The 14,919-nt window shown below is 23.5% G+C and overlaps 1 protein-coding gene across 1 annotated transcript in view; it reads right to left on the bottom strand.

Annotated features, from left to right (window-relative positions):
• Nucleotides 1-387: 387 nt before the first annotated feature.
• LOC129965743 (NPC intracellular cholesterol transporter 1-like) overlaps nucleotides 388-14,919 on the bottom strand; it is a 32,125-nt gene continuing 17,593 nt past the window's right edge. The window contains exons 13-27 of the mRNA XM_056079891.1: nucleotides 13,946-14,128; nucleotides 13,733-13,847; nucleotides 12,765-12,892; nucleotides 11,257-11,403; nucleotides 11,077-11,166; nucleotides 10,762-10,955; nucleotides 10,555-10,685; nucleotides 10,327-10,438; nucleotides 9,256-9,320; nucleotides 8,503-8,650; nucleotides 6,965-7,196; nucleotides 5,840-5,953; nucleotides 5,066-5,225; nucleotides 4,535-4,649; nucleotides 388-4,179 (exon numbers count right to left, since the gene is read on the bottom strand). Coding sequence (XP_055935866.1) covers nucleotides 4,540-4,649; nucleotides 5,066-5,225; nucleotides 5,840-5,953; nucleotides 6,965-7,196; nucleotides 8,503-8,650; nucleotides 9,256-9,320; nucleotides 10,327-10,438; nucleotides 10,555-10,685; nucleotides 10,762-10,955; nucleotides 11,077-11,166; nucleotides 11,257-11,403; nucleotides 12,765-12,892; nucleotides 13,733-13,847; nucleotides 13,946-14,128 — 1,929 coding nt within the window. The 3' untranslated portion in view covers nucleotides 388-4,179; nucleotides 4,535-4,539. The remainder of the gene's footprint in view (nucleotides 4,180-4,534; nucleotides 4,650-5,065; nucleotides 5,226-5,839; nucleotides 5,954-6,964; nucleotides 7,197-8,502; nucleotides 8,651-9,255; nucleotides 9,321-10,326; nucleotides 10,439-10,554; nucleotides 10,686-10,761; nucleotides 10,956-11,076; nucleotides 11,167-11,256; nucleotides 11,404-12,764; nucleotides 12,893-13,732; nucleotides 13,848-13,945; nucleotides 14,129-14,919) is intronic.

Here is a 14,919-nt window from a genome sequence, read left to right as displayed (position 1 = left end):
ATTAATACTTGTTTATTCACATAAAATTCTGCAGAATTTTTTTTTTTTTTTCTGATGTACAGTGATTTCAATACATGATAAAAATATTTTCTTATATACTTCAAAAACTCAGATTATAAATAAATGTTGTCAAATAAAAACTGCATATTTGAAAGTTTAATTTGAAAATGTTAAGATCCATTTTGAACAAAACTGATATTATAAATTTGATGTAAATTAAAAAAGTTACATCGTAAATATATTTTTTATAACTATATTTCTCAGAAAAGCATTTTATTTACAATTTATAGTACAAATTCAACATAAACACAAAAAAACACGTTTTCAGAAAATATTTAGTTATATATATATATAAATAAAAAATAATTTTTTGACAAATTGTAGGAGTATATTTATAAATATAGTTCTATTATGACAAGTATAAGAGTATCTATCAATCTTTATATATGTATATATAAATTGTATATTATATCTTAAACACAAGTATAAATTTCATATTTGTAAATAAGAATATTTATATTATAAATATGTTTGCTATAATGTCTTGAGGATCAGCCTTGAATATATGAAAATTCTATTATAGGTACATATAAAGACTCAAATAATACCTGAATATCTTTTAAGGTTCGTATAAATACATAAAAAATATCTACATTTTACTAGAGTACTATATACATGTAATGAAATGTAATTTTGAAAGCTTATTGAAGACATAACTCTTCTATATTTAAATAAAACCACAAACTTATTAACATATCACCACATGCCAATGGTTCCCAGTTTCTAAATTTTATTCATTTAAATTGTATAAGAATAGCTAGTAATTATTTTTAATAATATCTGACACAATCATGACTAGAAAAATAGAATAACTATTTGCATATTATAACAATGCTGTGAGAATTACCGATATTTGAAAGGAAAAATGTTTGAGTTTTTAAAACATTAATATAAAAATTCTCTTTTATGATAACAATGAGATACAAAACCAAACAAAATAAACCATACAAAAAAAATTGGTAAGTTTTTATGCAACTGAATGCAATCACAACTTTCATCATAGTTATTCAGCCTTAAAAAAATTAAATAAAAAGAATATACATTTTATAAACATCCCGTCTGCAAAATTATATTTAAACAAGCCTTTATGAAAATATGTGGCAACTTCACTGCCAATAATATTTAATCATTAATATCAAAATAATAAGCAAAAGAAAAAAAAAATCACATTTATTATCCAAATTATATAACAAAATTCAAAAATATATTATAAAAGAAAATTATTTTTATAGAAACTTATTTATACATCATCTAACAATTTTATATAAATGATAACTGTAAACATTCTTTCAATTTTGAAAGAAAGATTGAAACATAGTTTGTACAAAGTAAATAGAAAACTTGATCTTCCAAAATGCATATTAAAAAGTAGTATTGTAAAATTTAGTACTATTAGAATACTTTTGGCACTGTGAACATTGACTGAAAATACCAATAAAAATTGCAAAAATAATCTCAATAAGTTTTTTTTTTTTTAAATATATAACTTGACTCTCAGCCCTTTTATGAATGTAAAAAGGTTTTTCAGCATTCCATAATAAAAGAACAAATAAATTTATTAAATAAAATATTAATTTAAGGTAAAAACAAATTTAATTCGATTTATTTATTTAGTCATTTTAATAGCAAAGTTATAAATTCAGACAATATTTAACTAACTTTGAAAAATATAATGGTAGCATTTCTGAAGACTCTTAAAATTCTACTCTGGCTCTCTGAGAAATCACATGATAAAATTTATTTTTCATAATGCTATTTTTTTAGTAAGAGACCCAAAGTTAAAAAAAGTCTTAGTTTGCCTATTGCTTTTTAAATGAAAATTTTCATTACTATAAATAATCTCAGTTAATCTGATAAAATTAACAAACAATTAATACAATCAGTATTTGAAAATTAAACAGACCTTGAAATGCACGACTTCGAAAAGAAAAAAAATCTTCAAAAGTTAATATAAGTTATCTTAACTTTATTTTAAACTTTTAATTAACTTGTATTTGGTTTTTAAATCATAATTTCTAGTTCTGAATTTTTTCCAGAATTAGCATATATATAACTTAATATCATGCTTGATTTTAATAACAGATTAAAGTTCTATCCCATGAAATAATCAAGCTTTACAAGAATGCATGAGTATCCACTTAAAAACAACATACATGTAAATACAAAGTGTGTAAGTTTCCATCCTTTTTTTATTTCTTAATGACTAGCTTTGATATGTATATATTAAAAGAAACCTTCATGAAACTTTTAAAGATGTAATTACAAAATCTTTTTCAGGTACATTTATTTTACACATACTGTTTTATCACATCATTGTCTTATCAATAATTTTCTGATAGTCACCAAGGTTACCAAATTTCAGGACAGCTCAAATTATGCCTAATGACATAAATCTGAGATTACAGAAAATAATTATAACTATAAATGTATGCAAATAATATTATAATAATTTAGAAAATTTCATATTTCAATAAAGTAACTGTAAAAAATCTATAATTTGATATATATATATATATATATATATATATATATATGCAAGATCTGAATAAATTATTAGAGATCAAACTAAGAGATCAATTACAAATAATCATTTAAAAATATTTTAGTATGCTCTTTACATATGTTTTTTGAACTCAAAAGTTGCATTATATTAAATATATTTAACAAAATGTTAACTGATGCAATGCCAGATGTTAAATGCTATAAAATTCCTGTGAAATAAATATGAAATTTATACAAAAATATTAATAAAGCAAATCAATTGATAGAAACCAGTTCATATAAGTGAAATCACTTATTTGTAAAATATAATGCTCCACACTTCTATAATTTAAGTAATTTTTTTAAATAAAAAAAATCTTGTTTACCAAAAATAAATTACCAAATTCTCATTATAAAAACTAACTAACGAACTAGACTAAAGCATTTTAAATTTTTTAGATAAATATTTATGCTATTTAACTAAATATTTATTATTGACAATGATCTGCTTATAAATATGCACATAATGATAATGAACTTAGGTACATTTCATTAAAAACAATCTTAATAAATAAGCTCATTATATTAATAATTATTTCTATTTTATATGTATAAATATCAGAGAATATAGATTTATTTCATTAGATATGTATTAATGAAAAAATGCAGAATGAAACAACTATTACTCATCATATTACTGCAGCATGCAAATGCTAATGGGGGGGCATTAAATAATAGAAAACACAAGACAAATCTTTTTTTTATATTAAACAGATAATGAAGTTCACACTAAGTGTTAATTAAATAGTGTTATTGAACGTTTATTGCTAGTAAAATTCACTCAATGTTGTTAAATACTGAAAAATCTTTGCAGTAGGTATATTACTATTACAGTTATTAAATTTGCAAGGCAAACAGCTTAACAAGGTATAATTGGCATTTTATTATCTTTTTTCAAAAAAAAAAAATATATATATATATATATGAATATCAATAATTTATTTTGTATTAATTGTAATATTTTTATTTGTAAAAAAGAAAGCTATCAAATAAATATAATAGATGCAAGTTAATTTAAAAATAGCTACAGTCATTAATATAAATAACAAAGAATCAATTATGGAGGCTATTAATAAAAAGGCATACTAATAATCAAAATACATTATAAAAGCAGCAGAAGTAGTAACCTACAATTTAAATCTTAATAAGTTTTCCTTCTCTATAGTTACCACAATATTGAATATAGGCGGTAGAAAGGTTATATTATTTGTAAGCAACTAAATAAATATAAAGATATGAAAAAAAAAAAAAAAAAAAAAGACGGTAATTTAATTTTTAAGCACATTTAAAATTTTATAAGCTTTGCCTTTTCAAAATGCTTAATCAAGAACACATAGAATCAACAAACAAGTTTGAAATGCACATGGAAAGAACAAATATTTAATTACATGATAAAGAAAAATGAGGTAAATAATTAAATGGTGATATAAAAATTCGTTATCTTAAAAATATAAATACAACAAAAATATACACATCACAAATGCAGTTGATTCATTGGGATCACTTCACATCAAAACTACCCAAATACACATTTTCAATGTCCAAACAATTGTTTTGTCAAGATTCTAGATGGAAGTACTGAAAAAAAAAAAAAAAAATTGAATATTTCACCATTTATATGAGAGGGAAAATAAATAAATAAAATAAATAAGCATATTTGTGAGAAAAACATTTTTCAGATTAAAAATTTTATATTGAAATTTATTTATACAAAAGAGATAAATTAATCAATTAAAAAAATTAACATAAAAGTTCCAACAATTATGAAATGATTATATCAGACACAAATTATAAGAAAATAATTCCTAAGTACTTCAAAGGCAAAAATAAGAATGTTTTCTGTAAGTAGAAATAAATATAAATTTTTATATTTGGCCAATGAAGTTGTAGTATAACAGAAAATGTGATTTTAATTTATAATTAAATTACTGACTTTTATCACATATCTGTCAATGGCACTTCATTTTGGTCACCATTAGTTAAAGGCACATCAATTTTACATTCAAAAGTTTTAGGTTCTTTAGCTTTTCTCCATCTCAAAGGGGGACCTATAAATAAAACCGCTACATGAATAAATACTGAACATAGATATACTCAATTAAGAACAGTATATGTTAAAGAACAATAATTTGAAGAAATAAATTATTAATAATTAAAAACATAGTTATTATATTTGTATTTACACTGTTATTAGCTATTGGTCTTTTGCTATAAACCAAAGGTATTGTCCAATGACTGATGCTATATTAGATAACAATTAATAGTTCATAATAATTGCAAATTATTATTATTATTTAAAGTTTCATTCTATAACAAGGACCAACAATATATAGTTTTTTTCTCTAAAATATGATTTAAAAAATCTCATAAATACACAATACAAATCAAAATTATAGCCATTTTTAGTTTAATTTCAAACATTAAAATGGCTATAAGTTATGAGAAATATTATAATTTCACTCACCAAAAAGACTTAAGAGGACAGGTAAAAATATGAGACCATGGAGAGTACCAAAAGCTATAATACCAAGGTACATTCGAAAATAAAATACTTGAAATATTTGAGACTTGGCAAAAGCCAGAACTAAAATGCCACAATCAGTCAAAGTGATTCCAGATAAAACCTAAGTTTGAAATATAAAAAACTATTAGTCCAAAAATTTTGAAATAGTTTAAATATGTGAATAATGTATATATCAATGTGATTTCAATAAGCATTATAGAAATGTAATGCAGCAATCATCAAACATTATCATATTGTAAATATCGTATTATATTATTTTTAAATAATAATACACTTATATTAAAAAAATGGCATAATCTATATTTATGATAAGGATTAATGTGCATTGCATGCAAATATCTAACATGCTGCTTTCATATACCTTAGTTTGAAATATTTTAATCCACTAATTTATTACACATAACTATTAAACTAAAATTATTTACAATGTAAAAAATAAAGATAAAACTCCTAGCAGCAAACCTAAAATGTATTTAAAAACATTCTATACAATTTAAATTTTGTATGTGTTTTTTTTAAACACACATTCGTTTTTTTTTTTGTTATTTATTTTACATATTTACACTCAATAAATCAAGATAAAAACCTTTTAAATCCGCTTTATTTATTTTTTGAAAAAGAATCCAAACCAAACATTGTCTATTCTAAAAATACAAATAATAAAAAAGTTTGTTTTGGGGGCGAGACAAAAATATTAATCAAGAATTAACTTACTGAAGTTCCCATTTGACATAAAGCGTCTTGTGCTCTAAGAACACGAGATGGTTTTTCACTTAAAACAAAACTTCTTGTTAGATGTGAACAAAATTCGACAGATATACCAACAGCCTGTAACAAGTACAAAATATACATGATTAGAAACATTAGATATATATATCACATAGTATAAAGTGTTTTTTTATGCAACAAATTGATAATGAAAATCTTGTTTAAATCTATATCTGGACATTTATATTTCATTATAAAAACCTGCACAATTAAATGTACTAATAATTTTTTTTAATACAATACATTTGGATCAATTTCAACAAATTTGATTAGGTTTTGATTTCTTTATGCATTTTTAGCTTATATGAGATTTATATGGCACCTCAGATATGGGGATGAGAAACTGCCATATATGTAAGTAGGTTCTAACTTCCTCAGTAAGTATAGCAATGGTTTCCTCCAAACCTATGTAAGGTTGTAACCACATTGTAGGTGGTATCAACATAGGGGAATCATTTTGTATCCATCATAGTATTTGACTATGCTGTCACAGCAGTTTAATCTACACATTACCCCAGATGCTCAACCTATGGTAGGGATGACCCATTCCAAAAATCATGCATCAACTAAATAGCAAAATTATTAAATCAGATGATTCATGCATCATGTTAACACAGAAGACTAAAGAAATTATGCAAAAAATTTCCTATGGGTTCATTTATTTTTATAAAATATCAGTAATAAAAGTTCACACAACTGGAAAAAAAATGCAATATAGGATTTTAAAGAAGAAATCAGTGTTGTTGTTGATTAATTAATTTTAAAATGCTGCATGTAATTGAAAAAAAAAAAAAGTAACAATTTGAAAAGATTTTGAAAATTTTAATCAAATAACCAATATTTTTCCCTATGGAGAAAAAACTATAGAGAGATATTTACTAAGATATAGGGAGTAAATAACTCTATAGTTTTTTAAATGAAATATTGATTCCATTTTCACGTATAATTAAAGGTAAATGATGAAATGAGTACATTTCATGCAATGAATATTTTAGAAGTCTAACAAGAAAGAATTTTAAGTAATGCACTACATATTGAATCTAAAAGAATTAAAATAATCTAAATACTCACTACTACAAGATTTACTAATGACACAGCATTCAGTGATATATCCCACCAGTACATGAGACCCATAATATTGATCACAATTGAAATTACTGATACTGTAACTATAACAGCAGAGTGCAAATCTAACCCTAATAAAAGGAATGTTGCAACAAATACTGCAGAGGTGGATAAGCCAAGACTTCTCAAAGTATCGGGCCACATTGTTAGGTATTGTTCATAGAAAACATGCACAAGGCTGCAAGAGAAGCAGAGAAAAAGTTAAAGGAAACAAAAAATTTTATAAAGATATATGCTTAGTAATGAAAGAAAAAATTATCATGAAGTAAAAATGTTTCAAGAAATAATTGCCTGATTAAATAAAATTTTTTAATAATAAATGCTATTTTAAAATGTAGAAGACAGTAAATCTATGTATGCGTATAACATGATTTTTAGCAAATTAGTTTATCAAATCTAAAATAAATATATTTTACCCTTTAAAGATTGCTCTTAAAATTCCTTCACTTTTCTACATCAGTTATGTAACTGAACACATTTTTAAAAGTAGATAAAAACGCAGTTTATTACATTAATATGCAAATTGATGAATTAAAATGATTCAAAAGTTAAAGACAATGATTGTAGAATTTAATTTTCAAAACCTTTCTTTCTTTTTTTTTTTTTTAATGAAGTGTTTCATAGTTACACTTTTTAGGTATTTCAAAATAATGCTCAAATTACTTTACATGTATTGTATTCTTATGATATTCATTAATATTTTGATTGAATTCAGTAAAATACAAATAATTAAGAATTCATATAACATTAAGAACATGATAAAACATATAATATTTACATCATTCATACAATGAAGATTTAAATGATAATTTCAGACATTTTCTCAGCTGTTAAACCCTTCTGTTAAAATACAAAATAATCATAATTTCCTTAGGTATAAAATATGAAGTTTTATAATTAACTCTTTGGGTATATTTGATGTATCAGAATGGCATGCATTTGTTTCGATTTATTTGTTTAAATGTTTTTGTGACACTAATTACCTTAAGTTATCTCAGAATTATGTATGAGTATATATAACAAATAATATGAAATGAATGAAATCACATATAAAATCCACTGCCTTTGCTTGCTTAAAAAATTAAATATACTCCAAATGAAATAAGTTTATTAAACAAATGTGCACCCAAAGGTTTAAGTGTAAAAGCATTCATTATAAAATTAACTTTCGTCAAAGTAAAAACTTGGGAGTAAAATAAAATAAAACAGAAAGCAATAAAACTCTAATATCAAACTTAATATTTATTCAAAATCAATACTTGCAAATTCAATATTAAATAAACTTCTCTAAGAATTTAAAATATTTGCAGCATTTTAAATGAATCTATTAAATTATATTCAATTTTCATCTTTGCTCTTTAATTATTTATAAATATTTCAAAAAATATGTGTCACATTATTAATGATATAACCACGATTTAAACATGTCATTGGCATAGAAACTAAAGCATACGATAAATTACTAAGAAAGCAATCAAACTAACCTGTAAGGGAAAACACGAATTTCAGAATTGTCTGTAGCATTTCTAAGAGATTCTGTTAAATTAACAGCAATTTTTCTTGACCAGTCCAGTGCTTCATAAAAATCTTTTGATGTCTTTAAAACCGTATGATAAGTCATAAAATTCGTAGCTAAAAAAAAAAAAAAAAAAAAAGGAATTACATTAACAAATACCTTTTATTAATCAATTTTTAATAGTCATTATCATAAAGAAAGTAAAAGAATTATGCATATTTTCAGAAAAGAAATCATTATGATACAATTAAGCATTATGTGATACACTTTTGCTATAATTAAATAATCACACCAAGGAAATAAAAATTTATATGAAACAAATAACGTTTATTCTCTAATGCAAGAAAACTCTGAAATAACAAAAAAGTAAGTTATTTGAATATTAGTAATATTCTAAAATTAGTGATGCACCAATAGAAGGGAAGGAAGTGGGTCTTTCTTATAAATTTAGATTACTTAATTTCTACTTTGGATTAAAGGTTTGAGATTTTTGTTTATTATAAATTAACATTTTTTAAATAAAAATTAATTTTCTAATGCAAGAATCAATACATATGTTAAAATGCAATTTCTCTTTTAAACAATCAAATTTCTAATAATGCATTCAAGAAATATTTTATTAAATATCGATACATATTAAACATCTTAAAAAATTGTTATTTAATATATATAATGAAGAATAAAAGAATTCCCTTCAGAAGAGAAAAAACAATTTACTCACCACCAATTTTTGTAGTATTCTCTGATGAGATTAATTCAATAGCAGAACCAAACATGGCTTTACCACTGTAAAACAAAATTTTGGAAATAATACATCAATGAAAAATAATTTTAAAAATTTCAACATTATTCTCTATTCTATTAATATTAACCACATTGGAATTATTAAATAAATAACTGTGAAATACTTAAAAATTCTTTGTGTAAACGGTAAAAGAATTTTAGATTCCATATTCACAGTAAAATTAAAAAAGTGAAATATTTTCTACCTAATGCACATAAAGAAAAGATTATAATTAAAACTTAAAAATAAATAAGTTTTTTTTTTTTGACGTGAACATATATTTTGCAAAAAATATAGTTTGTTAAAAGAAAGGCATTATTTAGGTCAGAATTTGTGTTCAATCAAAACATGTAAATATTATAAAGAAATAATAAACTGTACTTCAGAAGAAATTGAAAAGTGTAATTGAGTCATTTCATTACCAAATGATTAATTATGTGCAAGCATAGATATAAATGTTTATGAAATGAAATGTTTTTTAGGCATTTCTTTATTTATTATTTCATAAAACAATAAAAAAATATTTTTGCCACAGAAAAGAAATAATTTAATATGATAAAAACAATGAAAAAAATTTGAAATTTTATTTAAATCAAGTAATTTATGAAAAATTTTATTTGATAATTTATACACAATTACAATTGAGATAGGGAAAAAGATTACAAATAATCATGTATATGCATTTAATTCAGTTAAAAAAAATACTAGGTCATTTTTTCCCCTGCAAAAAATAGTTATAATAGAGAATACAAATTTGGGGGAGGGGAGAGGGATTGAAACAAGCACAAATTAAGAAGTCAGCCAATTTGGGAAAGAAATAAAATAGTTCTTTTTCACGTACAGCAGAAAATGCACATATGAAAATTCAATATACTTAAAAACAATTCAAAGATATATATCTTAAATTAGTAGCACTGAAAAGTAAGCACTACTGTAGATGTCTGCTTATGGATTATAAAGATCTTACAGATTTTATTTAATCTGCTGTTTATTAAAAAAAAGCCTCACCCTTTTGGACACTTTTCCCATGGGGAATCAGACAGGAAAAACTGTAGTCTTCTTATGAATTCTGCTTCTGATAAAGTAGTGGGATCTTTTTCTTGACACGATCTACACATTCCTTAAATTAAGAATAAAAATTCATATAATTAAAAAAAAAAAAAACATGTTTGAAGAATATTTAAGAAACAATAGTTCTTTGAGCAAAAATAAGCAAATTACAAATTTGTTAGATACTTTTGTATTGATGAGCGACATAAGATGGGCAGTGCGTTCCATTACTACGGAATTCATAACAGCACGATTCAGCTTGCAAGTATTCGAAATAATTGTCCAACCAAGACAAAGGCTGAAGAGCAATAAATGTTCTACAAATAATTTTATAAATTTAGAGACAAGTTAAACATTTTTTCAACAATTTAAAGTAAAAAGAAATTTTAATACCTATTTTTTACCATAGCCATTCTTCCCAATGCAGTGCTAATGGAATCGAAGTCACAAAAGCTATGTGCCGAGCAAATTTTTTTCTGTGCCTTTGGATCAGTGTAATTATAACCAGAACTTACACTAAAGTAAACAGGAGGCCCAACAGACAGATATTTTTCTAGAGATTCAAAATATTGCAGCATGTATGAATCCTAGTAAATAAATAATAAATAAAAAAAATCCAAATCATACAAGCAGTTTTATACCTCATGAGAAATGCACTACTTTCAATTCAAATAAATTTTGAATTTATGTAAAAAAATTAATACATACTTCAGGAACAGATAATTTCTGATCAAATCCTATTTCTATTTTATCCAAAACAGCAGCAGATGAACAAAGCCATGCCATAAAAGCTACCATCTATAAAGCAAAAAATATTTTATAAACATTCACTAACTGAAAAGAGACATTTTAAATAAAAGTAATAGAATATACATAAAAAGAACTTACCACAACATATCGAACAGAATTTTTCATAAGAAAAGGCGAGTATATATTTTTTATACTTTTAAACATTAGTCCTTCCTTGAAAGATGATTTTACATTAGAAATATTCTTTGAAGTCCTAATGCAACAGCAAACATCTAATCTATAAGTCTAAAATAAAACAGAAATTTAATTTGCAAAGATTTCAAAAGGTGAAACAATTTCTAATATATATAAAAAAATGTTTATGAAATATAAAATTAATATAGAAAGATCAATCTGAATCTGTGCCAAAATTAATCATGAATGCATTTTCATTCTTTTTCTAAAAAAACTAAATGATAAAAGTTTCTGCAATCTAACATAGATAAGTATTTCATTTATTCTTTACAAATAAAAGCAAGAAACATTGCAACAAACAATTTTGCTAAGTTTTTAAGCTATTGACCCCCTTTGAAATAATTGATATATATCTTTACTATGGAATGATCGTTTATCTTTTAACAAACCATAATCTTTATTTCGGCTGCCAAAAATAATTGCATTGACTGAGCTTACCTTTTTATTTTTATTATCTATAATGGACAATAAATTTAGGCAGAAAGAAAATCTGGCATCATCAGAAAAAGATCAGAAATCAATCTTTCATTATAAAACACACAGCATGCATATTCAAGAAGTTTAATCAATAAGTAGATATTACATTTTTCAAAAAAAAGGGCAATTAAAAGGGACACATATTATCTTTTCTAAAAAAAAAAAAAAAAAAGACAATCATTACGAAGACTGTGTAATTGGAAGTTGTGAATTTTTTTTTATCCAAATTGATTTTTTTTTAAAATCAAAGCACTTATTGAAAATAATATAAATTTACATGAGCTGAAAAGAAAATGAAAAGACATTTTTAAAAAGTCATTAAATTTGGTGAGATAAATAATGTTGATCTAAAAAACAAACATAACCTTACTTATGATTCTTTTAATATGAAATTAAAAGACAAAAAAAAAAAAAAGTTTTAGTTTAAGCATATATTTAAAATTTCCTATAATTAGGCATTTTTGAATTTAAATTGAATTCTTTGGTTTTGGATAGGTTTTGTTTCGTTTGTGCGTAGTGGAAAATATAAAATTTAAAAAATATGGCTTCCCCCCCCCTGAAATTTGTATTATATATAATTTTAGCAAGCATACATTTTTAGTTCTTAGGAGAGTTGGAGGAATCACTTTTGGGATTATATAAAGAATTTTTCATCATCAAATAACAAATCATTCTTTGAATAGTAATAAAAAAATATTATGATACAATTTTTTTTATTTCTAATAATTTATGAGACTTTTTCTAAAATGTCAGATAGCTTATTTCATTTATTAATTCAGTAGAGCATGAAAAATGGAATCTCATTTACTGCATTAATGCACATGACATTAAAAAAATTTAGTAACAAATTATAATTAATTAACTAACTATAAGGCACATTTTTTAACAATACTGATTCTTGAAAACAAATATTCAAATAAGCATACTAAACATACCTCTTGCCTTTTGGAGTCTAAAATGAAAAGCCCTAAGAAACAAGTCATTTGTAAAAAGAAATTCACTAGCAATGCCACACCAGCGTATAATGCAAATAAGCGCACAGCTGGCATTTTGGTCAATGTACCTATAAATAAAGCAAAAAATTCAGAAATATGGTAGTGAAGATTTCACTAGTTTTTATACAATTTTCATTTTTATAATTTATATGTATTTTGAGAGTTCAGGTTACTCTTTTAAAATAAAGTGCTTAACTGTTTTAATAATTTTGTTGCATATTTTTTCATTAGATATAATGTATTTATAGATTTTTTTTTTTTTTTTTTTTTTTTAAGGAAAGGATATTAAGTTTAACCACAGCCGATCATAATTGAACAATGCATAAACTTTGCTAAAGTTAGACATCACTTTATAAATATTGGCAAAGAATTGTTTGACTAGTAATGACATTTAATATTTAATAGTAGAATGTTGATGCATTTATTTTATTATTTATTTTCTTATAAAAAAGCAAATTTTAATAAACTAATTATTTATAGTTTAAAATAGCTCTCTATTTATACACTGGGAAGTTCAAATAGTAATACAACACAAAACAACAGTACGAGTTACTATATATGATTTAAAAATAAAGAGAAAGATCTTGAGCATTTCATTAGTAATGCGTGAATGTTTCCATTCCCAATAAACATAAAAAGCAAATGACTGATCAAAAAGTTAATACACTTCAAAATGCAAAGATAAAAAGGCACGCTTTTAATTATATAACTAAGTTTTTAGTTATTTTCCTTAATATTTAAAAATTAATATTAATATTTATTAATTATGAATTAGAGATAATTTCTAGTATTTCAATCAATTCACAGAATGCAAAGAAACTTTTTGCACCATGGGAATGTGTGGTTTTTTTTATTATAGAATATAGAAATGTTCAGAAAAGAGCTATTTTTGATTAGATTTTTCATACCAATAAAAAAGCAGCTTGACATAGAAATGCTGGATAATAACATGCTTGGAGCAACTTTCCCAACAACATAACCAATCCTTTCTTCTAGTGATTGACCAGGCTTTCGTTCTTCTCTCTATGTTCAGAATGTATAATTAAGTTTTCTTTATTTCAACAAAACAAAATGATAATGTACTAATATATGTTTATATAGAAGAATAAAATCATCAATACCTGAAACGCTTGTACCAGTATGAAAATATTATCCACCCCCACAGCTAACACCAAGAAAGGTATAACCTCGACAATAATCAAGGTAGCTGGAATGCCTAAGAAAGAGAAGAGGCCCAGAGAAGAAATCACAGATATAAGTACAATAAGTACTCCAAAGAAACCTAGAGTAAATTTTGATTCTACCTGCACAAAAAGAAAAAAAGAGGATACAATTAAGAAATCCTAGTTTCAAATGTAATTCTTTAATTCAAGTACTAATAATATTGCTAGATATTTAAATAAAATAATCAAGTAAAAACATTAAGGATTTATCTTTAAATTGAATAAAAACCATTAAAAAAGCAATCAATTATTTGAATTGGCTTTATGTTGTTAGGAATTAGTAAGTTTAAAATGAAAAGTTACATCTTAATACAGTAGATAAAATAACATAATTTTTTTTTAATGTATCTGAATACATAATAAATAATTGTTAGTTGGTTGAATAAGTAAAAATATTTTATTTTAAAAATGTAAATAGATTAACTAAATTAATGTGGGTTTTTTTTTCTTATTTTAAAAAGGGAATAATAAATTAACTTCATTTCATTAACAATGTTTGAATTTTCCCAAGTCACTGATTTAATAATTAGTAAACCGATTTCAAACAAATATAAAATTCAAAAGTCTGGGAATTCAAAATTTAATAATTACAGTGTTTATATACAAAGCAAGAAAAAGAGAAATTATCTAGAAGGCTTAATCTTATCTAGAATAACCTTATTAAATAAGATCAACCCAATTTAAAATGAACTTCATGAAATAAGAAAATATGAAATAAACAAAAATGAAAATAAATAAAAATTTAATACTTCTTTAAAGAATGCATAAAAAAAAACAAATTTTATATATCAGTATAAAGATTAAGGAATATTTTAACAAAATAAAATATTTAATGAAAAATGCTTAAAAAGTAAAAACTTTGGCTAATGTTC

The sequence above is a fragment of the Argiope bruennichi genome, chromosome 4, assembly GCF_947563725.1.
Source record: "Argiope bruennichi chromosome 4, qqArgBrue1.1, whole genome shotgun sequence".
NCBI lineage: Eukaryota > Metazoa > Arthropoda > Arachnida > Araneae > Araneidae > Argiope > Argiope bruennichi.
Note: the sequence above shows the minus strand (reverse complement) of the source record. Positions and strands in the feature narration are given on the sequence as shown.